This window comes from Haemaphysalis longicornis, unplaced genomic scaffold (genome assembly GCF_048455015.1).
Source record: "Haemaphysalis longicornis isolate Haplotype H1 unplaced genomic scaffold, Haemaphysalis longicornis Haplotype H1 scaffold_8, whole genome shotgun sequence".
Taxonomy (NCBI): domain Eukaryota; kingdom Metazoa; phylum Arthropoda; class Arachnida; order Ixodida; family Ixodidae; genus Haemaphysalis; species Haemaphysalis longicornis.
Genome location: NW_027526445.1, coordinates 169,284,858 through 169,310,171, shown reverse-complemented (window position 1 = coordinate 169,310,171; position 25,314 = coordinate 169,284,858). Strand labels below are relative to the sequence as shown.

The 25,314-nt window shown below is 44.9% G+C and overlaps 1 protein-coding gene across 1 annotated transcript; it reads left to right on the top strand.

Moving 5' to 3' along the window:
- The first annotated feature begins 1,239 nt into the window (after positions 1-1,239).
- Positions 1,240-25,314, top strand: LOC144148572 (uncharacterized). Its single transcript, XM_077680087.1, has 4 exons — positions 1,240-1,311; positions 3,091-3,303; positions 8,345-8,555; positions 25,119-25,314. Exons 2-4 carry the CDS (start codon positions 3,222-3,224, stop codon positions 25,312-25,314), a joined length of 489 nt encoding a protein of 162 aa, XP_077536213.1. The 5' UTR covers positions 1,240-1,311; positions 3,091-3,221.

Genomic DNA, 25,314 nt, shown 5'->3' with positions numbered 1-25,314 from the left:
TGGAAGGGAAAAAAAACCCTGCAGAATTATTGGGCAGAGAAACAGGAAATTAGGAAGACGGTATTCTATGGCAATACCAGAGTCAGTACTTTGCTTTTCAAAGCACGGGCTGGGTGCCTGAGAACCCGGGCATACACGGGTAGCTACAGGCAGCAGGATGAAACATGTGCATGCTTCAGCAGTGATTGGGAAACTATAGACCATATTGTCAGGGGCTGCAGAGGTACGACCAGCGCGTGGTGAGGGAAAAACGACGCTGGCGAAGGCTTTGGGATTTGGGGCCAGTGGGAACTTCAACATCAGGGCCATAGAGGTGACGAAGAGGCGAATGGAGTGGTGGTGGAGGAAAAGTAGTGAAGGGATGGGCACGCAGGCAGTACTATTCATACGGAGGAGAATTTAGAACAGCGAGGGGAGAAAACAGAGGGGGTGGGAGCGATGAGTTTAAAACAGGGAACAGGGGGAAATTGGGGGGATGAAGCAAATCTGTTAGGTTAACTGGTAGTAGGGCAAGTAAGCGAAAAAAAAAACAGGCAAGTCGGTTGCTGACAACTAACGCCCCGATTCAAAGAGAGAGCCACTAATCATCATCATCATCATCATCATCGGTGCACAAACTGGCAGAATTCGTTGTCACATCACGACGTCCGAACGTAGCTCATTTGCTTAGGCACGGCTTCTCTTTTTAAAACTGTGCCGGCGCGGAGAAAGAGGGCACAACACACAACGCGCCCGCCGCCATTGACCGAACAGCTTCTCTCTTTCTCCCTTCTGGAATCATCGGAGCGCTTCAGCACTGGCAAGACCACGCGCGCCCCCTCGAAAGAACTCGAAGCTTCGGTGAAAGCTGAGCGGCGGAGCTTTTATTTTGGTATTTTCTTGCCGGTGAGCCGACGAATGGTCGGGTTACCACCGCTTCGTTCGAGAGAGTTCCAACATATTCTCGGGGCGAATAGAACCGAACCGAATGAATCGGAATGTAACAAGAATTATGCGCTGTACAGTAAAATGAAAACATTGCACAGTACTTTTAGGCGTTGTACGCTCGAGTTTGTGACGATAAGTCAATATAGTTTCCCACCGATACACCTTCGCGGGTTTTCCATGTTTACAGTAGTTGAAGGACTTCGTTATTTTCAAAATTTTCCTCTTCGCCGGGATGTGGAATTGCATGTACGTTTCGCCGTTGCATTCTGGCCGGTCAGAATGAGCCTGCTTTACGGTACTGCTTGCACGCAGATCACAACTCGGACAGTAAAGGCGACGATAAAGGACCATCAGATCCGGGCGCTCACGGCGATGGCTCCAAAAGTAAGTTTTTCATATCGGCTCCCATATCCGTCGCAACGCCTAACGCGACGCCTTGTTCGGTCACTTTCCTGGTGCTGTTACGCAGAATCACGGTGAAGGCGGGTCATTGCTTGTCGAAGTTCACCACAAGCTACTTCAAGAGCCTTCGAACAGTAGAATAAAAACATGCAGTCTCTCCGCACGATGTCAGCGGCCCGCCATCTCTGTGTTAGTGCCCACGAGCCTAGCACGTCGCCTTAAGGCCTTGACATACAAGATAGGGAAATGAGTGGGTACAAACACCTACCTACTCATCACAGATGGCAGAAAAGTACGAAAACCAGGAGCCAACGCTACGGTGATCCTATAGAAGCTAGCGAGTTATATGCTATGTAGCCAGCGCGGAACCTGAATGGCCGAATAGTGGTCTGTACTCTCATGGGGTGGTTCTTCAAGCGGCGGCCGGGGGCAGAGAACATACTTTCACCAATGGGGTTCCGTCAGGTCTTAATGGAGAGAGAGAGAGAGTAAAACATGATTGAATGGCCCGCTAGTAAATTCTGAGTCCCTGACTGTACAGACCGTGTGTGTCACAATGGTGACGATACGGGCCGCGCGAAGGTAATCTGCTCCGCTAAGGTTTTCTTACACTTCGCTGTTATTTGGGTGCGCGAGTTACATTACTTTTTATGGTGGCTACTGTTCCTTCCAACAATTGACCCTCGGGTTGAAAAACGCCATCTCGATGACACAAGCCTTGACAAAACAAGTGGGCCGTAGTATGGCTTCGGGCACTGAACGTGAGCATTATGATTCCCGTGGTGGATAAGCTCCATCAAAAGCGCCAGCGGCTGCGTAATATATTCCACGCAACACGTACGCCGGGCTACACGGTATGGCCTGTCGTGATTCGACTGAAGGTTGCTATTTATTATAGTGGTAGTACATGGCATTCATATAGCCAAAGAAGATGGCCCGAGGAACGTTGATGAAGGTGGTTGGAGTCATTGCGAGGGTGCTTTTGTTGCGACTGATGCGCCGCAGTGAATGCGCGGTTGCAACATCGACACTTCTCGGCGTGAGGAATAGACTCCGAAAGGCGTGCGTGTTCTGAGGCGCTCCCTTGATATTGGAAGATCGTGTCCAAGAGGTGTGACGGTTCTCCTTTGCACAGACGCAAAAATAGCGGAAAGCGAGCAGTGGTGTGTGTGTGGGGGGTTTAGGGATGTTCTTTCTACATGAAAACTTTTTATGGGTTAAAAATTACAGTTGAATAGACGAGATATCTGAAGACACATCTACCTAGACTGCACAGGTTGGGACAATGTCAGCTGGTTCCGTGACGACGAGTTTGTGAGGGAACGGGCGCATAGAAGGGTTTTAAGAGTGTGTGCTTGGTCCCAGTGAGGGTTGATATTTCGGAAAATTGATATTTGCTGTCTAGACTGCCTAGCGCACTGAGTCTTGCGAACACCTGCAAACAGTTCTTCAAAAATATTCTGTGAAATCACCATAGTGGGGTTAGAAATACGCCCCACGTAGAACATTTTAGCTCACGTGCAGAGATAAGTAGACTTTAGCGGGAATATACTGCAAGGAGCGCGCACTGGCGGACCGTCAGAGTAAGAACATCTCTAACGAGAAACGGGACAAGGAAGAAGAGTAAACAGATAGCCCTAAAGACTAGGGACATGAAAATGCCAGGAAAAGAATGAATTCGGAGTGCAGAGTAGCAGTGCAGTTAGGATAGGGCTTCATTCTGCAGGCTACAAAAGATGATCGTGGATTTTCATTCCGCAGGCGTTGTTCAGCCGACAACATCTAGGTCATCGTTCGGCCCGAGTTCTCCTGCTGTAGCTCCATCCTTAACAATTGACTGGAGCGGATCCAGGACCCCGACCACGACCGCACCCACGACTACGACTACGACAATGACTACAACGACGACCAGAACGACCACCACAACTACCTCAACGTACACCGGAACGACCACCACAACCACAAGAACACCTAGTAAGGCTATATTTCCAATCACTAACGGGTGTGGTAATATTGTCGCAGTCCGCTATATAAATAAATGACAGTAGCACAGTTTTACAAGCACTGGACTCCAGAATAGCCGTACAGTTCATGCGATAGCAAGGACGTTTTTCTGGAGAGGACCAGCTGAATTCCGCATTATCACGTCATCTCTATTCCTGCCGCAATCTCGATTGCAAAGCGCTTACATATCGGCGGTGATATTACAACCACTGCCTGCTGCTGTATCCATTTAAATGGCGAGAGTATCTTAAATTGTAAGGCATGAACTATGCTTAGGGTAGCAGGAGTTGTACGGATACACAGGCAAAAACTATCCGATGTTTGCCCGTTCTTTCCTGCTTGCCCTAACTACAGCGTATACCCAGGCCATAGGAATGGCTACAAGCTCTCATTTAGAACGTTTTCATTTCTGCATTGGCTGACACATTTGAAGTCAGAATTGGCGCCATTGGTGGCAGTCATTGTTGCAAAGATGTTTTTAAGTTTTCTTTAGGGGCAAACGGTATAGAAACAAGTGGAGGGAGGAAAGCGTCGAGCGCGAGACGGCATAAAACCTGTAATAAATGCTTCAGGGACTACAATGAGAAAGCACTACCAAAATATATAGAAATAAATTTACTGTAACAAGAAATAAGCTTGCCAAAACGCCTTATTCAGCTAATGAAACGAAATGCTATAATGCTTGCAAAAAATTACCTCGGCTCTATGGTTCGTGCTCACCCCAACCGCGAGAGAGAAATCCGGCGCAGAATAGGTATGGGCTGGGGACCACTCGGCAAACCGTCCCAAATAATGATATGTAAGCTATCTGTATCACTCAAAAGAAAAATATGCAACTAGGGAATACGTAGCTGAAACTGTCCGCCTTATGAAATAACTGGAAGGCAAACATAGTTGGGCTCAATGGGCCATGGATGGAATAATCATAGGAGTCACACTTAGGAAGGGAAACGAGCTTACGGGATCAGGGAACAAATTTTAAGAGATGCCCTGTTCTAGTCAAGAAAAAGAAATGGACTTGGGCTGCCCACGTAGTGAGACTAACCGACAACCGGTGCACAATTGTGGTGAAGGAGAGTACACCAAGCAAGGGGTCTAGAAGAAATAGAAGGCCAATAACACCTTTGAGTGATGAAATAGGGAAATTCGGGGGCACACAATAGAGTCTACCAGTGCAGGACAGAAGTTGTTTGAAGTCAGCGGGAGAAGCCTTCGGCCGGCAGTGGACATTAGTAGGCTGTTGTTTATGATGACTATGATCAAAAGCACACGTACATAGCTTCCCTTTGTTCTGTTGTGATGATGCGGGGAGATGTGGAAGCTGGTTATATGACCGTCCTTGCGCTATCAGGTGTTACAAAGGGTCACTTACTGTTACTGTGTGATTTGCTAACCTCGAAAGATGCGCTCGAACTAACAGCTTATTTTTGGAAGACTGAGATACTCCGAAAGAAACGCCGGGTACAGTCAGGCACGAGAACCACTTCGCTCCTTACAATCAAAGTTTTCGTTGACGTCGACTTTTTCACAGTCGTACACCGCCGAAACACCTGCCGTATTTACTCGCGTAATGATCACACTTTTTTTTTCAGAAAGTCCGAGGTCAATTTAGGGTTGCGTTCATTACGCGGGGTAAAATTTTTCAAAACATTTTTGAACACATAAAACGCAAGCAACATGTGGGAAAAATTTTTATGAACGTATTAAAAATACGTTCTCATGAACATATTAAAAATAATTAATAAAACCATAATAAAAACTCTGCACACTGCCGACATTCCACTTTGCAAATTGACGCAAAAGGCCGTGTTTTATTGAATTACCGAGCGCGCCGGTACGAGTTTGTTGCGAGGTGACAACACTTCGACCAATACGTGGCTGGACCTGTTACAGTGCGGTGCATCAAAACAGACATGGAGGTCGACTCAGCAACCTGATCGCGTTTTTTTCTTTGTATTGTTAGTACAGGGTGTTTCACCTAACTTTAGCCAGAGTTTAAAAATATTTCCATGCATTATAAGACCACGCAACCAAATGCATCTTGCTACCTTTTCTATGTAGTTTCTCACGCTATTTTTGTATGTGACTTAATTAGGTAATTAGCCAATTTTAATTAGCTAACTTTCGAACCAACGAAGCTAGGCAAAAAATCCCAATTAGAAAGTTGTAGAGCGGTATTCAAAACCTCAGAATAAACACTTTCTGTCATTATATTCATTAGGTATTATTGTTTTTCAGCGTATTGAATATGCCCGCGAAATACAAAAAAATACCACGTGACGTGCCGCCTCGCGCGTCTTTATAACAGTGATTCCAAACGTTGCGCTCACGAACTACCACAGGCAAGCCTCCGCTTAAAAGGCGACAGGGCAGCAACGTAGGCGTTGGCTGTGCCATTTGCGCCAGCGATGTGCTTCTCTCGCGACAGACCACCAATAGCGATTAGCAGACGCCGCGGTTATCGCTTGTTCTGCCAGAATCAACAGGCTCGTCATCTTCGCTGTCACTTTTTAAACGGCGGAGCGCCGATGGTAGTTTGTGCGCGCAACGTTTGGAAGCGCTGTTATCAAGACGAGCGCGCCGTCACGTCACATGGTATTTTTTTTGTATTTGGCTGGCATCTTCAATACGCAGAAAAACACTAACGCCTACTGGATACAATGACAGAAAGCGTTTATTCTGAGGTTTTGAATACCGCTCTGCAACTTCCTAATTGGGATTTTTTGCCTAGCTTCGTTGGTTAGAAAGTTGGCTAATTAAAATTGACTAATTACCTAACTAGGCAACATACAAAAAATAGCGTGAGAAACTACATAGAAAAGGTAGCAACATGCATTTAGTTGCATCATCTTCCAGTGCATCAAAATATTTTTAAACTCTGGCTAAAGTTAGGTGAAACACCCTGTATATTATGTGTATATAGTGTAGTGTTTCTTCCTGCTCAATATTGAACACATTATTGGTGATATCGCTTATCTGCCGGGTCTGCACAATGACGTATCCATGTCTACTTCGAAAGGGAAGAAAACAGAGGTACGCACTACCGTCATCAACAAGACTTTGCACACATATGAAATATTGCACACTTACGAAATAAAAAAATTAAAAAAAGTCGAATTTGGACGGCATTATGGAGTGGTTGGACTATTACGCGAGTGCGATCATTATGCGAGTAAATACGGTATATCTCGGCAGCATCTGTCGTTGTCTACGGCGCAGTCCTCGCTTTTTTCTGATTTTCAGTGATGCGAAATCGCAAGGGAGGCATATATCACTAATGATTATCATTTTATGGTTTCGATAATGCTGCTACCGGCCTCTTTAGTTTTGACAATACCGCTCTATCGCCGCTGTAAGCTGTCGCCTATAGTGTCACCGGCAAACTTGTCCAGTGGATGCATTCCCGTAGTGCAGTGCTCTCCTGATAGTGGCAAAGCGGGGCTTCGGGTGGAGTCATAGCTTTTCGTCTGCCTCTTCTTACTCTGCAGCTTAGACGTGCCCAAATGTACGGCCATCTGAACTAAAAGAAGCACAAGCCGAAAAACCGCACTGTCTTTGCGTGGGATTCCAGCACACATTCAAAATGCTCACACAGGATTGAGGGAAGGCTACCTCGGAGATCTCTGGCACTTCAAAGCACCGAGAACGCTACGCTAGATGTTATCGCCTTGTGAAAAGATCTACGTCATTCATAGGCTGCTTTGCTATATGGCGTCATTTTTACAGGGTTACGAAAAAACATTTGCCTTAAGGTGAAGGAGTTTTCTCAGGTCCTTTTGTGCAATATCTAAGTGAGTTGAAAAAAACAAATATCAGTTGAAATGGGCGTATCTCGGCCGGTTGAACAAATTTTAGTAGCCCGAAAATAAAACATGGTTAGTGTGGCTTTTTTAAAGGTACAGGGTTTGTCTGGAGGGAGAAGAGGACAGAATAAACTTTATCTCATAGAAGATGTTATCGGAAACCATAGTTGATTTGTGTGATTGTAAGGTTTAACGCGCCGACGCAACACAGGCGATGAGGCGGGCCGTAATGGAGGGCTCGTGAATAATTTTGACCACCTGGGGGATCTTTAACGTTCGCGAAAATCTCGAACACACGGGTGGTTTTTCTTTCTGTTTCCATCAGATAAACGGCCGCCGCGGCACGGGATTGAACCCGGGACCTCGTGCTCCACAGCGCAACGCTTTAGCCACTGAGCCACCGCGGCGGGTAAGGGTCGGGGATTATAGCAGAGGTTTCGGCTCCTACAGTGTAGCCCGCCGCATGAGAGCAAGGGGCTGAACCGGTACAACAGGGTAATCGCCCGAGACCTGAGAGCCAGTTTGAGCGGTCTGTGCAGGTGCAGCTTAGCAGAGAGCGTGAGGAAGGGTGTTTGCGATGTTAGGGCAGTCCCAGAGCACGTGACGGCCATTCGGGAAATGTGTCAACTGATTGTAGACAGGGGCCTCTACTCTATCACTCTAAGAGTGCTAACTAGTTCTAGAAAACGAAACTAGTGACTGCTGTCGCCTGCTTAGAGTGGCGTGTGAAGAAGGGTGCTGTCTTTGTTTAGTCGAAGTAGATCCGCACTACCCGGGCCGTTGTTGGGGAAGACCTTTATTATGAGAAGTCTTGCGTACGGGTTCTTATTGCGTGGGCTAACGAGCGGGCCCTTTCATTGCCAAACGTTCCGGCGTGCCCAGGAGTTCAAGTGATGTCCGATGTAATAGGTGTGGTATTGCAGTATTTAAAGAGCACAGAGGATCGTATGCTATACATGCTGCACCTTTTTGGGTAATACTGCTAGATGAGAATATTTCACCCCATAGCCACTGCGGACAATTCTTCCGTTCTTGATTCCGTTCAAGAATGATGTCCACCCGGGATAGCTCCTAAATATATTCCCATTTAAACATACATTGGGACAAAGTGAGAAAAAAGAAACTTGCGCATTTTCATTATGTTATTAATAATGCGATCTTGTGGGACATGGTCACAAAAGCCGATCAATTTTTGTATTTGCTTGCAGTCAAAGAGCTGGTCTGCACCATTGGAGCCTACGCCACCCAGGCGTTCTCTTACCCAGAGGATGGGCTTTGCCACTATCTGTTCTACTACAAGCTCTACATAGACCAAAGAGGCGTGGTACACGGAGTGAGTGATGACTGGAGCTGGGACTTATACAAAGAACGAATGCAAATCTATAATTCGACTAAGGGTGGAATGGCTTTCGACATCACGTGAGTTGGCCTTCTCATTTACATTTTGAGACAACGCCACTTTTATTGAGACCATGTTTAGGGGAAAATAGTTAGGGCGTGTTGGGGCACGGTTTTCACGATGGATACAACCACAGACAAGACGAGGGACAAGCAACGGCGGGGAGAGAGCTAACTAAAGTTGTTTTTGGTGAATCTCCGTATAGATATGCTAGATACGAACTTTCGATACATAAAAGAATGGGAGGAAAAGAAAAAACAGGAAAACTCCGAAACGAAGAAGGAATTGTGCACTCCTCCGCCTAACAACGAGGATGATTGGAAGTGAAGCTTCGTCGTAACCGATTATGGTCGTCATCTGAGTTTCGACTGAGCTTCGACGATGTGAGAATGAAGCATTCGGATAGGCGCAGGCTCCATACCGCGACAGACACAGGTTTTTACTTTTACAGGCTTTTACTTTTCTTTTGTGTTGAAATCTCCCGGTTTTTGTCGAAGTCTTTAGGGGTTACGTACCCGGTTGCGAGGCAGCCTTCTTTGAGGTTCATTGCATTACCAGGCCTAGAAATTATTCTCTGATCAAATTCCCATGACAAACTTGTGGAATGAGACTCATCGTTCACGAGATCTCGAATTCGTTCAGGTTTCTAGGTTGCGTAGGAATTTGATTTAATATTCCTGTCATCTGAAAAAACTACTTTTCACAAATCTTGGCAAACGCGTTTAGTGTAATAGCCGTTTTATTTCATTTTTTTAGAGACAAGTTCTTAAAGTTCTCATACACCAAGGGGTCGTAAAGTAGATTTGTGGCCCAACGAAATCCCGAAATTATGGGCTGCATTCTCGAAACCTGTATCGTTTTTGCAGAAACGTGGATTTTTAGTGAAATTGAGCCAATCACCTAGAGATTAAATCACCACGGTCAGGGTAGGGCCTTGATTTACGCATTACGCGCTTTTGAGCATGTGGTTTTTGTTTGAAGGAAAGGGGGGTTGGGTTGTATGGTAATAACATTCACCGCACTGACTGACATTGCCCACGCGCCACTCATACTAATGAATCATTTCGACATACTAAAAAATTGAATTGTCATTTTCAATCTGTTACTGGGCTCACAGCCGTTTTTGATTGGTGGTTCTATTTTATCTGCGAAGTTCTTCGACATGGTAAAAAGCGCACTAGACGGGGACAGAAGAAAAGATAGTGATACGGGACGGGCGCTAAATATCAACTGAGGTTTTATTGACAAGAAAGACTACATACACACCAATGCGCGGAAACTATAAATAAGATACGTAAGGTGCAGCTTTCACAGAGTATGTGATTGACGCTGTAGATAAGCTTTTTCTTTTGTGTGCAAAGCCAGAGACGAAGTGCTTGCGCATTTGTCATTTTCCTTAATAATAAAGAACTCCTCGAAAATACATCTTTGTAGTTGCGTCCTAAAGCTGCGCTATACACGTGTTCCCTGAACGTCAGGCGTGCAAGAGAACCACCAGCAGTGATCTGCCAAATATCCTCTTCCGCCAATCAATTTGTGGCTGTGCGATGCTCTCTCAATCTGTCATTAATGCAGCGTCTGGTCGGTCCGGCGCAGCATTTTCAACGATCAACAAGGCGTTCTACATTATCAAGGAAAATGACGAATGCGTACGCACTCTATCTCTGGCTTTGCACACAAAAGAAAAAGTCTATCAACAGCGTCAATCACATTTTCTGCGAATGCTGCGCCTTCGTATCTTTTTTTTTTGTTTCTGCGCATTTGTGTGTATGTAGCCCTTCCTGTCAATAAACCCTCAGTTGATGTTTAGCGCTTCTACCGTATCACTGTCTTTCCTTCTGTCCCCGTCTTGCGGGCATTTTACCATGTCGAAGTCGTATCACCAACTAGACCAAATTTCTGCGTTGAATAGCAGCGAACAGACCACAGAAGAGAACCTCAAGGAGCCCTGAAGAGAAAATACAAGTCTGTTTTATTCGAAAAAGTTTGTGTTTTATAGTGTACCCAGCGCTTGTCCGGATGCAAATGATGTTTTATTCACTGAGAAATTAAACAATTTACGTTAAAAATTTGTTCTTCCCGCTAAATCGTGTGTTTTCGCGGTCTGCAATGACATCACAGGCACCGACCGCTCTGCAGCAGTGTTGTACACATTCCTCCAAAATAGGAACGAAAGCTCGTTCCTCGTTCCTTGCCAATTTTGAAACGAGTTCCCGTTACAAGTTCCTTTATTGCGGAAGGAACGCGTTCCAGTTCCACTTCGCAAATTGGAATGTGTCGTTACATTAACGTTACAATTAGGTTTTTAAATGTAAACATAGTGTGGGATAATCCTGGGTCGAAATTAAGTGAGACTATTAAAACTCACATCGAACTACGTATATTATACGAATAATAACACCACCGGCAGCAGATTATCTGGAGGTAAATATAATCAAAAGAAACGCTCCTAGGCGAATTTTTTCAGGGAGCACCGGACAACCTCCAGACGGCTCGAGGACATTTCGGTGCAGGATATTTCAGTGCGGAAATTTCGGTGTACGGACACATCGTTGTACGGACATATCGGTGTACGGGCGTTTAGGTACGCGGACATTTCGGTGTACGGACATTTCGGTGTACGGACATTTCAGCGACCAAATTATCCGGTGCTTGCCTCTTTGCGACAGCTGTTCTATTTTTATTTCTGGTTAATGTGGGTTATGGACAACAATCTGGAGCAGTGAATTTATTTTTTTGATTGATGCCATGTTCGATCTTTGCCAGGTATTTTTAGAAATTCTACATTTATATATTTTTGCTTAATACCTCTTATTGGGGACACCTGTTATGCAGCCGATTGAATTCTTTAGCACACGTTTTTTTTTCATTTATGACAGGTTGTTAATTTAAGTTCGCTCTTTTTTAGCTAACACAATTAACCGGTGTTTACGATAATCTACCGCCTCTTTTGTATTTTTTTTAAATTACTCACCCTCAAATTACAGAAATTACATGCACACTCTCAATATCCAAAAAGTAAGAAACATTAGCTAGTCCCCCATAATGAAGAAAACCTTATGAAGAGTATTACGTAGGCTGGACTGCGTTGCTAAAATGAATTCGCGAACACTGGTCTAGGATATTGTCGGGGAGGAAAAACGGGCCTTTTGGAAAACAGCCGCAGGTTCTAATGTCCTAAATGCTGATTAAGCGCGTACCGGTTGTGCATACAAAATCCAGCCATTTTGTTCGGGAAAACCAACCTTCGTTTAATATTTACAAGTCTATATTTACCACATTTTAATTTTTTGTCCTAGCAGCACCTACCCCCGACTTTACACTTGAATCTCGACCAGATTTCTTTTTCAGCCATATTATTTTCGGTTTCGCCTAAAAATCCTACTGGCATGGTGGAATTCACGGTCTCCGAAGCGTCACCGCAGTGATTTTTTATTTTTTATTTAGAACATACCGCTAGCCTCTTAGTGGAGGCTTTTTCAGGAATTTGGTGATACATTGAGAACAATGACATAGCACACTTCGCGTTTAAAACAGAAAAGAAGCTTTACATTCACCATGGGCGCACTTAACCTCTATAATGTGACACAAAAAGCCACCCAAAAAGCCGCTGAGAACACAATGGCCACTATCGTTTACTGGCTACACCCTTCCGCGCATCGCGGTCATACCGACGGCGCCCCCACTCCAGGAATCGTTCTTTCTGCGCCTTCAGTCGCCCCCTTGGGAATTAACTCATCAAGTCGCGCATATCATGGACACCCCAGGTATACATCGCTTCCTCCTATTATAAGGACCAAAAAAATGAATAGGCTGTTGTGACGAGAGCGGCAACAGTCGTCTTCAAGTTTTCAAAGTCCAGTCGACGCAATGGTGAAGCACAAGTGACACCCCTCTCTCTCTACTTAGGGGGATCATTGCCGGCGAGGCTCAGCTTTCTCCTCCCCCAAATAACGCCACCGTAAGTGCGATCGTTGGTTTGTTAGTTTTAAGTAGAACTTACACCAAATGCAACGAAGGCGAGGTTGATTGAGAGAATAATTAAAACGAAATGCACACGCCCTTAATCGACCTCGTTTTTCTGTTGTTTTTTCGCGTAAGTTTAGTGGGGGGTGGGGGGGTGGGGGTGGAATAGACTAAAAGCAGCAGCGTCTTGCACTGTTGGGTGAAGTGAAAGGAAAGCGCTTTGGTAACACCTAAAGTATTAGGGTTGTTCATAAATGGTAAAATAACAAAAAAAATGGTTGAACGGATCCAAATTAACAACGTTAATTTTTACCATTTACTACAAAAATTGGCTTTCACATGGCAATGCTCTGCCATGGTTTAGCGTTTGTTTCCATGGACGGTGGCGCAAGCACAAGTCTCGAACGTAAAATCATATCAAGTCACCAAATTACAATATTAAAGCTTAAATGTTCAAACAATGCCTGGGACATCCCCTCATTCAAAATGTCTAGGCCAAGACGTCGTGCACCAAAATGTCCGTGCACAGAAGTGTCCACACCGAAACGTCCAGGACCGAAATGCCCGACACCGAAATGTCCGGATCCCGTTTAGCAGTCCGTCCGTTTCGTTGGCTACGTTGTTACTGGGCTAACCGGGACCGGTCTGCTCCTGAGCGCGCGGAAGGGCGAGTAGGAAGGGTGCGGAGGCGCGGACATGGCGAAGGCGAAGACAGGCCCGCGGAACTAATCCCGCCACCGCGACGAATGCCCACGCACCCAGCCGGATCCCGGTCAACCCCGTAACAACGCATACGACAGAACGGACGGACTGCTAAAACTCTCTATTCTTTCCCCGGCAGGGAACAATTCTATCGGCCAGACGCGCATTGTGGCTTCCCCAGACAAACGATGAAGGTTGAAAAGCATTCTCGCGGCTACGCTATTCACCCGTCGAACGCCGCGTAAGAAACCAGCATGAAAGCAAACACAAGCTGCGGCCTGCTGCCTGGTTATTCTTCTGCCTTTGACCTTCGTGGAAGTACGTACGGCTGAAGGGCGGGCAAACTGACCATCTTAAAGAAAGAGAAACGCAGTAGCGCTTTGTATATTTTTGTACTCGAGCCTTGGCATCAAAAACAGCCAAATCCTAGCGATATAACGGCAGGAACGCCGTTCCTGCCGTTCCTTAAAAAACGTACCGAGTTACCGTTACAGTTCCACCGACCCTTAATGGAACGGTGCCGTTCCTCCGTTCCTCCAAAAAGGAACTAGTTCTAGGAACACCGTTCCTTGTAACACCGTTACGTACAACACTGCTCTGCAGCCGATTGTAAAGCCTTGTTTACCATCAGTGAACGTAGATGGCGCCACCATACCGTGGCATGCCGTTTTCTGCCTCTGGTTTGTTTTTGACCGTATTTGAACCTGGCTTGTTTTTGTTCGGGGAAAAAATATTCGTTTCATAAAACATACTGCTCGCTCAATAAATATGGTCATGTAAGACAACGTAGCTTGCGTCGATCGGCCAGTGTCGTCTAAAACTACCCCAAAGCCACAGTCCGGTGCAGCAAAACCAAGGCATACCTCGCGCAATACCAACAGCAGTACGCATGCATACTTTTATGTTAATGTGGTCTTTCCTAACTTCTACTGTTGGTCCCACCATTCTTGCTGCTTTAAAAAGAATGTGGCCTAAATTTAAGCGCAAATAGCCCGTTCGGGAACGTTATAGCGTCTGCCTAATTTGCGTTGGCCATTGCCGGCCTTCGCCGATCGCAGAAGGGGGCTGGTATGATATCATATGTTCTGTTGCGGGAAATGAGCGAGTGGGTCGCATCGCCTTTGCCTTTTTCCATAATTATACAGCTTCTTTGAACCAAGTTTAAGTTCAGTATGATTCTAATGAAGCAATCTTTTGAATGAAGCAAATTTGTTTTTTTTCTTTGTGGCTCCTTTAATGGCGAATTTTACGGTTCGGTGATTTTGAACACATTACGTCTAAAGAAAAATGTCCATCCGCTATTAACAAGCGTCGAATAGGCTCACCAAAGCAATTTAAAAAATTGGCCCCAATCCATGCTGAGGGTGGTTGCACTGCGAAGCGGCAAAAGACAGGCAGAACTATTACCCATGCGGCGTGGCTTGAATTCCCACACATGGCTCTACAAAGAGTGAAACCACACAGCCTGTGACTTGTTACCTGAAATTTTCTGGGGCGCCCCACAGAACATAGCAGCGCCGTGGGAAAGAAAGCGGAGAAGAGCGTCTTTGGAAAGGTGATGAGGAGTTCGGTACGCGCTGCTGAGGCGTCATCTCTCTCACTGCTTCCCGCTCACTCATGTGCCATGTGTTGCATCCAAACACGCCCTCATCTTCCAAGACACTGAATACAAACCACCGTCTGTCTCCCCGTGTCCACCTGTGGACGTAGTTAGTTGGCAAGAGGACGGCCTCTCGATCCGCTTCTCCATTCGGACTCAGATTCGATCCCTGGTGGCGCCAGTGCTTTGTGTAACCTGGGTGTGGCCAGTTGCGAGTTTCCAGCCTGGGAGTTTCCAACTGACGTGGACACTACAATTTCCTTGTCTGGTTGGAGGTAAACGGCTTCGCAATAAAACTTGCTACATACGCTGAACTGGTGGGACGGCGAATTCTTCAGCTTGTTGTTGCCATGTAGGAATAGTTGTACGCAGGCTATTGAAAAATTCGTCTTCGTATGTCTTATTGAACCAACGGCGTCCACGAAATATTCGTGGGGCGTGGTGTAATGGACATTCAAAGAAAGTTGGGGGAAGTACTACGATCATCCGTGGCTTGTTCCGGTGCTCAGGAATATGTTATTCTGGGAACGTCCAACGGACTTCCAACTCTGATTTTCAGCTCAGAAACTTGGGCTCGTTGGTGAAAACGTCTTCGACTTCAACGACTTTGCAGAAATAAGGGGTAAAAAGCGTGACAAGTCGGGGACAGAAGGAGGGGGACGAGTGCTAGTTTTCAGATATCCTGCGGATGTTTTAATTAAGATTTCCAAATAAAGTGTGCATAGGCTGCCCACGCGAAAACAAAGCAGCGATTTCTGACGAGCATTCAGCATCCGGTCATAGTGCCAAATTTGGCCAACAAGTATTAAGGAAAATTTTTGCAGCCCTATGACAGCGCGGCTGTTTTCCGCCGCTCGGTGTGCCACGGTGCCGGCTATTGCGGGAACGACTGCGGGAACAGCATCCGCCACCCTAGCTTCATTTCGCAGGTGGCGTTTGTCTGCGTATCATGCGGCTTATTCGTGCACCTAATCTTAATTAAAAAATCATGAGTAACTTTTCGCTGGACGTGTCAGCCCCTCACAGCTTAACAGTGCCCTAGAGAGTGCGCTCAAGGTGAGCCATAACTAAGTATACGCCAGGTTTGCACACACTACAAACCGGCCACAAATGCACCTTGCCGTGCGTTGTTCCCGCCCAAATCAGGGCCTTAGGTGCCATATTTTGCCGTGGTTTCAGCTGTCCACTGTTGTACTCAGATTTTGTTTCGCTTTTTTAAACAACCAGCTTGTAGGCCGGCGTGCCTTGGGTGTAATTAGCAATTTGCGGAAGGTATTCTTTCCTGTGTCATTGCGCAATGGTTAAGTTCACTAACAGCCAGTGCGATCACAAGATCTTCATGCAAGAAACATGCTAATGAAATAAGCTTTTCCGTGGTTGAAGTTAACCCCTCCCTGAGTTTTCTAGGTTACCTGCATGCTGCTGCGTATGGAGCACCGTGTACTAACAATCAAAGCAAGCAGAACATCCTGATTCAGAAACATCCCGAGCAAACAAGCGTCTGGTGTTTGAAGCTTATTCGACTATTAAGTGCTTATGGGACTCCCAGTGCTGTAGCGATTGGGTCCTAATGCAGAACCGAAAAATCTTTGGTTGTCAACACTAGAGCGACCTGTTGCAGCTTTTAAATGTGCAAATATTTACCCACTTGCCATTATTTCACTTCGTTTCATTTATTTTCCAGAACAACCGCTGGACGGTCTCCTGGGCTTTAAGCTGCGACCGGCACCTTGACTAGGCCCAGTAGCCGTTGTACATAACAACAACAATGTACAAGAAAATAACAGACAACAAAACCGCAAAAAGTAGCTCTTTCAGCTGAGCAAAAACAAACGTAATGCAAGTTGTACAAATGATACGAATAATACAAGTTGTACAAGTTATACAATTATCGTATAGAAATTGCAAAAGTTGCGCAGACAAAAATAGAAATTGCAGAAAAAAGTTTTGTGTACGATTTCGCAGGACATGCAGTATACAGATGAACGTAGAATACTTCGCAAATCAAACTGTACCGGATTCATAACACAATTTCAGTCACTTTCATATACACGATAACAAAAGATACCAATCAAAACACGAGAAATGTTACTTGTATACATTATTCGCACTCATAGAATTTCTATCTTGCCTACGTTGTCACCATCTGCCTTCATTTCTGTAAAGTAATTACGTACACTCATGTTGATAAAATACTCCCGTAATTTTTTTTTAAATTAATGGCTGTATCTTTCAATTTATTAAGTGTCATGGGTAAATTGTGTTTTAGCGACTGTAACTTATATTGCGTTCGAAAGTAGGGTAGAAACCATAATTTGCTATTTCTGGTCATAACTGAAGTGTCGCGGGGCGTAAGACAGGCTAAAGTGCGTAAGAAAGTTTGACGTTCACTTCCGCAAAAATACATTGATTGCAGTATGCGAAATTCATAGTTGTGTTCAAATCAAATAATATTATATTGTAAAGATAAAATTCTAGTGAAGAATAACCTGTCAACATTTGCTATGTGTCGTAACATTCTTTTTTGCAAAATTAATATTTTAATAATGTTTCTCTTGGTTGTCGTTCCCCAAACTAAGTTGGAATAGTTAATTTGGAGGTGAACAAAGCATAATATATTTGCAGTTTAAGATTCACTGGCATGACCATCCGACAGCGAGATACAGCTCTTGCTATCGAAGAGAGTTTATGGGCAACATATCTCACATGCGACTCCCAACTCAGGTGACACGAAAACCAGACACCAATAATTTTGTGTTCATTACCCACTTCAATAATGTTGTTATTCAGAATTAGGCTATTTCTTAGTTTGAATGCCTTATTTGTAGTTCGAAAACATACAGCTTTTGTTTTATTACACTAATTCTGAGGCAGTTTGCCTCTGCCCACATCGGCAACCTATCAAGGAGAGAGTTACACCTTACTCTTAGAATATTGACATCTTTGCTTGAAACAAGAACAGTACTGTCGTCTGCATGTATAATAAAGAATTTCACACCTTCGTCGATAAACACAATGTCATTAATATATAAGTTGAATAGAAGGGGCCCCAAAACCCTTCCCTGGGGGACGCTGCGAGGAATCGGTAGTGGAGAAGATTTCATGTTGCTAAGGCTTACAAGCTGGCTCCTGTTACTCAAGTACGAGTTAATTAGGCAAAGTGATGTTCCTCGAAGTCCCAATGATGAGAGTTTTTTGTGAAGGATCTGATGATTTAAGGAGTCAAACGCCTTACTGAAGTCCACGAAAAGGCCAAGAGTAAAGTCGCCATTTTTGATGTTCTGAACTATAGTTTATTTAATTGCAAGCAATGATATTTCAGCCGATCGCGCCTCTCTGAAAACGAACTGGGCATCAGTCGAAGCATTAGGTCTTTCCAAAAAATTTGATATGCGCCTAAATATAAATTTTTTAACCCCTTCGAAAACAGCGGTACTATTGATATTGGTCTATAATTAGTAGCTAGGCTTTTTGCCCCTCCTTTGTAAAATGCAGATACCTTAGTTTTTTTCATTGTAGACGGAAATATATGATAGTCTAAAGGCAGATATATATGTGGATTAGTAGTAGTGTAATATATTCAATGACAAAGCTTATTGGTTTCACTTGCAAATTATCCAAGTCTAGGACTTAACTGTTGCTGAGGCTCATGATGGTAGTCTGAACTTCAGCTTCGTCCGTAGGGTGAAGGAAAATGCTATCCATTATGCCATAGTTAAATACGCTTGAAGTCGACGAGACAACAATATGGGGCATGGAAACGTTTACAATATATTTGTTAAAGTAGTCAGCAAGGGCTCTACCACTTATCTGTGTTGTTCACAGTAATTACATGAGGGGACATGGAAGTTTAATATTTTCCCAGTTCGTTTTTTTTTGTTTTCCATATGCCGTCAGGTCGTTTTTTTCATATGTCGGAGAACAGTCGCTGACAGTATAGATTTTTTGCCTGTCTCAATGCAGCATTAACTTTTTCTCTTAAAGTTATAAATTCTTTTATTTTGGTTCCGATCGAGTTTTCAAGCAATTAACGTAAGATAGATTCTTATTTCTTGTCAACTTAGGGTGTTCCGGCGTGACCCACGGATTTCTTATCTTTTTAGATCAACAGCTTGTATTCGTACGAACATAACTAGAGTAAATATGCGTAAAAACGTCCATAAATTTATAGTAAGCTGTATCGACATTATTACTAGCAAGCACTTCACTCCAGTCATACGTTCGGACGTCCTCCTTAAATGTTTCCAATGCTTTGTCAGAGATATATTGAAACGTGAAAGGCTTACTCTGGGCATTTTAACGATTGACTATGCTTTCAGAAATCACAAGAACCAGGTAGTGATCACTAACATCATATGCAATAGTACCTGCGCAGTAGGCAGGCGTTTCTACTGCAGTAATCAGTAGATCAAGTGCGGATGACGTTGTGACTGTAATTCGGGTAGGTGTAATTAAATTATTAAAGCCAGATGATTAGAGCCGGATATTAAGTTTGTGTGCCATGTCGTTCTCTTGTACGTTAATGTTGAAATTACCAACGCATGTTAATTGCAAGTTATTGATATTGGCATAGTCAAATAAATCTTCTAGGCAATCTAGAAATTTATCTATGCTTCCATTTGGTGGCCAATACAAAACCGAGAGTATTTGATTGTCGTGTCTAAACGTTAGAATTTCATAGTCATCAGTGGTCATACTATAGTTACAAATGCGCTCGCATTTTTTATCGTTCCTAGCATACATTGCAACCCCATTACCCCGTTTATTTAATCAATTCATAACAAAACGACTATAACTGTCAATACCATTAAGCTATATTCTTCGTGAAACGATGTTTCAGACACGAATATAAAACTAATATTGAAAGAATATTCGCTCAAGAAACAGGAACTCAAATCACCTTTTCTGGCCGCAGAGCGTGCATTCAAATGAAGAAAAGAAAGATTCGATTTATTAGGAAGGCTAACGTTATTTGGCGACACGAACTCAGCATAAAGCATGTTGGAGAACCGAGAACGCAGAGATTAGCACTGTAGTTTTTTTGGCAAATTTTTGCAAGGTCGCCATCGTGTTCAGTTTGAATGCTGGGCTCGTCATCCGACCTTCTAGCAAACTTTTTCTGTTGAAACACCACACGTACTTCCAGTGACATTCGCGCTTCCTTCTGATTGCTTTGCCCAGAAGCTGCTTGAGTGCAGGGCAAAGATGTTCATGTCAAGTCCGATATCAGTGTTGCACAGTCAAGCTTTCTTTCCTTTTTCTAGCGTGGCAGCTCGCTTCGCGCGGGTTTTGAACTGAATAACAATGTAGCTTTTTTGTGCATCTCGCGTCGGTACACGGTGGCAAGACTTGATATCGGCATCGGAAATAGTTTCTTGAATGGCTGAGCCAATCTTACCAATGACGTCAACAACGTTCTCATACGGATGCTGAAGAACACCACGAATTTCGAGGTTCATATTACGTGAATACTGTTCTGAGCGCGTAAGTCTGACTTCAAGCTCAACATTATTCTTTTCTAGTCCCTGGCACTTTACCTCAAATGCCACATTGTCGCTTGCAAGCTTTATATTTGCCTCTACTTCAGTTTTCAGCGCTTCTTTGAGTTTCTTTACGTCTCCGTGAGTGACCTCGATGCTCTTTGCAAGGTTTTGTTGCTCTAATTTTAGATCCCGAATTTGGTTCCTCAGCTCACGTTCTATGCCTTCCCGATACGACTTCATCTCGTGCTTGAGGTCTTCCTTCAACTTTAAAATTTCAGCCCTCATCTCCTCTTTAATCTTCTCGACATCCTTACCCATGCTCAAAGTAAAGAACAAAGACAGGCTATGCAGACAAACGTGATACAAGAAAAATGCACGTGGGAGCAGCGATGACTACGACAGAAAAATTGGCACTTGCCAAGACACCAACTTGCAGTTAAAGAAACAGAACAAATACGTTCAGTCGTGTTGAACGCCGGTCGTCGCCGCTGCCAAGTCATACATAGCTACAATCAGCTAACTTCAAAGTAACTGCCGTCAAAAGCAGCAAACGTCAATGGTTCCCCTCTACAGCAGCAACCTAGGTTAGGAACGGGCTAAGCGGAAAGCTAATTTGGTGGTCCGGCCAAGCATCGGCGTAAGCAAGGGGGGGGCGCTTCAGTGTCAGAAAAGCAATCGCAGCAATCACATCAAAAAGCAATCGCAGATGTGTGGTCGTACTGCTGACCGCTGGGTTAATTCACCCAGCGCAAAAAGGTATTCCTGCACCTTGGATTTACGTGCTGATATGAAAGTTTCGGTTGATTTTTATTCCTTAGTTCCTACATTTTTCCAATGACTTGACCTTTAATTTCTCTACTAGCGTACCTTGTCAGCGTCGCATGTTCTTTGTATGGAGCTTCTTGGACTTAAAGCGTGGTACAGTCTACAAAGTAGCATACAAACATCCCCCTCGAGAGGGGCACGACCAACTGCAGAGCGTTTCCGCGGGGGGCGCGCCTGCAAGTCGTATGGATTACATATTGGTTGTTGTTGTTATAATTGTTGTCTTCCAGCGTAGACATTGTCGATGAAGTCGATGGTGAAACGTGAAACATGCCGTGAACCCCCTGCCGCGGCTATGACGCAACGTGGCGCGGCTGTGACGCAACACAATCAAATACAATCCACTTTAATCCAATCCAATCCAAATCCAAACCAATCCAATCCAAGCCAAGCCAAGCCAAGCCAAGCCAATTGAATCCAATCCAATGCCCCTCGCGAGAGAGTGTTATATCGCCGAAATCGCGCCACCACACGAACGCGTGATGTTGACGTCACGAACAGATGTTAGCGACCAGAGCGCACGCGAATGACATATGTGGTTTAAGCGCGAACCCAACGCGGCGAGAGAGGGTGTTGCGTACGTCCCCACCTGTTGTGCGCCCGAACCGAACGCGGCGAGAGAGGGTGTTGCGAGCGGAGAGAAGGCGAGGAGGACACGGGGGAGAGGGCGCACCTGTGGCCGACGGTTGAATGAGTCAAGGATATAAGGCGCGTTCGTAAGCTTCTATTCTGTGTCGGCTTTGTGGCGCAGTGGGTAGAGCACAATGTACCTTGCATTCCGCCTGCAGAGCCGTGGGATCGGAACCTGGCGCCGGTAAGTATTATTTTTTTTATATAGTTTGGGGGAGCGATGCGGACTACGGACGTCAACGCGGGTGACATCGTGAGTTACTGAAATGCTCTGCATTTAAAACCGAAGAGTGAAAGAAAGCTAAGCAGGAGGATGTCGGGAAATCGGAAAGGAAGGTTGCCTCGCCGTAGCGCCGCGAAATCTTTCTTCTAAAGTGTGCGGGGAGAGAGGCGGCGGGAAGCTCTGCCCGCACGAGGCGCTCCACTGCGCGAGGCTTGGCGAAAACGTGAAGGGAGCGTGCACGTGACTATGATGGGCGTTCGCTTAAGACGCAGTTCGTGGTCCCTTCCCGAGACTCACTTCGCGCCCCCGAAGCAGGGGCTCACCATAGCTGCTGTCGAGAGAACCCGGGAGTGAATGCGGCCTCAGTGCATTGCAGCTATCAGGATTGAGTGCTGAAGTGCGAGTGAGGCAACGGGTCGCGCGATTCGTCAGCCGCTGCAGCTAAACGACCTGCCAGAGCGGAAGCCCAGCACCGCTGACGCCAGAACCGAGAGTGAGTGCTGAACAATGAGTGAGGCAACTAATGCGTGTGCTCCATCCGCCAATGCAAATACAAGTTTTCTGTAACCATACAAATATGTCCCTCTCAAATTCTTTGCCTCAACATATATTGCACAGCCACAGCTAAACAGCCGCACCCAAATATCCCGTTAGTGAGTATCGTAGTCACCAGTCATTTTTTTTTTCTGTGTAGATATTACACAGAACGACCTATCTAATGTACTGGCTTTGTTAAAACAGAAAAACGACTGAGTCATTGTCTGGTAATAGGCGCTTGTTATTTTTAGTTTTATTTTTACCAGGTGGTGTATACTCCCCTCCCGCAAAACCAATATTTCTGGATTCACCACTTCGGCAAAATATGGTGAAATCATCGATACAAAAAAAAAAATTGGTCATACATGGTCCTACAGGCCGTCATTTCGACGAGAGCAACGCACGCTACAGTTCATCTACGGCATGTGTGCAGAATTTTGAACCTTGAATGCGCTTACTCCTTTCTTGTGAGGGCGCCCTCGAGTGCACGGTTAAGCTGCGTACTGCTGACATGTAGAATTAAAACGTACCCACAACTTTTCAAGTGAGGCCAGGAATACGAATAAGCCGCCCGATACGTAGTCCAATACAATCGGTGGCAAACACCTGTGGTGGCGGCTGCATACAGTTTCATACAGAAACAAATATAGAGGAATCTGGTGCTGCGATCGTCCTTGGTAATTGGCGTGATGGGTAGTTGTGGATACGAATTGGCACTCGATGGCTTCCGGAAGTTATTATGGATTGAATCGTGCAGCCAGTTTCATTTCCGTTTTGGACTTGCATGAACGTATTTGCCTATTTTGGAAGAAGCGTTGAAAATGCTTTTCTCCTTTAACTGAATGCTGCACGTGAAATGACGTCGCCCTGAGTGGAAAGGTCATATGACCAGGGTTGCGAATCGGTTACGTTTCAATTTTTTGCCAGTACAGTAAACACGAAAACACAATTGACTGCGCTGTATGCGGCGTAGTTGCTTCCAAATCACGAGTTGCGGCGCTGCTCATTGGTCAGATCAATGCATTTTCGAAGCTTAGGAAGGTTGCTCGGAACAGGCACTCCTTTCGTGTGAACGCCAGCTTCTACGGCGAAGACCAGCAAAACCGGTGGCTGATGGGAATGCAGCTTGATGAATGTCCACAATTCAGGGTAAAATAACTCCAGCGAGCACAAACCTTTTGTTATATTAAAAACTACAAGCGCGGAGACTTTTCAAAATAGTTTTTTTAGAAAAGTTTGAGTCCCATGGAAAACCTGCTCTGCCAACCTCGTCGACTCAGCGTCTGCTTTTTATTTAAACGAACAAGACTAGTTTTTGTCACCCGCTTTCTTGTTTGCCATATATATTGCAAACAAAGAATCAGGGAACAAGAGTGTTTAAAAAAAACACAATTTGGGCAGCCATTGGCTTGTTTCGATCCTAGGCAATCCGGTTCCAGAACTACCGGTAATTGTTATTGAAGAGTGAGCGGCGCCTCGGTGTTCGCATTACTAGCGCCAATTTCCCCTCTAGTTATTACTCTATGATACTCTATGGGTGGCTGTTCTTCTCGCCCTCACCAGGAAACACCCACAGGGTGGCGCACCAAACACCGTAAAACAGCAGCTTCCTAAGTTTGTGTAACAATTTTAATGTTTACTTGTAAGACCAGACCTCACAGACAAGCATATTAAGCAGCGATTAGCAGCCGACTATTGCGCTATCAAAATTGTGAAACGTAACCGATCAAGCCGTGGTGTTGTGCAGCTCATCGGTGCTCATTTTATCATCATTCATCACCGTCACTGGCCATCCCCCTGACTGATATGTGCGGGTTGGGCCATATTTTGGTGGTTTGCTGGTAACGCAGAGTAGCTTATCTGGCCATTTGGGATGACACCTGCCATTACCATTGTCTGATTTCACAAAAAATGTGCCATTAGTGAGGAAAATGAAAAAGGGCTGTGCTCAATCCAGGCTCAGCCCACATTTGCCACGTGCGCGCCGCAAACTCCTTTCCACGTGAAATGATTTTTTCCACTTCGGGGGCGAGTGTGTTTGTCATTTGCCAATTTTCTGGAGTTTGTATGCAATTATTCATCGGGACGATCTTGGTGACGAACCCAGTAGTCACAACACGTTCAAGACAATGATTCCTAGTAGTTTCGCTGTAAAAGAGACCCTCGGAAGAGTTTCGCCACAAACAAGACTAAAAACAAATAAAAAGATTGAGTCAAAATTGGGCACGTTAAACGTGATCACACATGGTATTCATTTCGTTTCATTTCCCGCATGCATGAAAGTTACGTTGAAGGATAGTTTACCCTTCCTGATCTTGTTACGACGTGAGAAAATATATTCATGTTTCTGACCTTGTCTATATTTCTACTATTCGGTGCTCATCAGTATTGGAGTAAGTGAATAACCAGAAAATATCTCCATTTCCGCGGATATCAGAAAAAGGTTAAGTCTATTTGTCTTCTTGTGGGCAGGTATTGAACATTGTTAGTTGATACTCGCTGGGTTCGGTACCCCATGAACAGCAAAAGTTCTGCCGAGTGGCCGAAATCTTCAAATGTAAAGATTCTCCGTTTCTAACCATTGCATAACGTCTTATTCAATTGTTCGTTGCTGCAGCTACGTGCAGGTGAACCTGGCGCGGATCCAGTACGGTGATATCGAAAATCATGCACGGAACGGCCACAACATTGCAAACTACGGCGTTCTCGACATTGTCGCCGAGGGCCGCTACCTTGAAGGCTTGGTGGAAAGAGCAAAACGTTTCTTGTCGGTGAGGAATATGGCATTCATTAAACCGTACGGCATTGATTAG

What these genes read in the sequence shown, in the direction of transcription:
- LOC144148572 (XM_077680087.1), top strand. Translation starts at nt 3,222, where the DNA reads ATGACTACAACGACGACCAGAACGACCACCACAACTACCTCAACGTAC. An exon ending in CACAACCACAAGAACACCTA is followed by an intron (nt 3,304 to 8,344) that starts GTAAGGCTATAT and finishes ATTTGCTTGCAG; the next exon opens with TCAAAGAGCTGGTCTGCACC. An exon ending in GGAATGGCTTTCGACATCAC is followed by an intron (nt 8,556 to 25,118) that starts GTGAGTTGGCCT and finishes TCGTTGCTGCAG; the next exon opens with CTACGTGCAGGTGAACCTGG.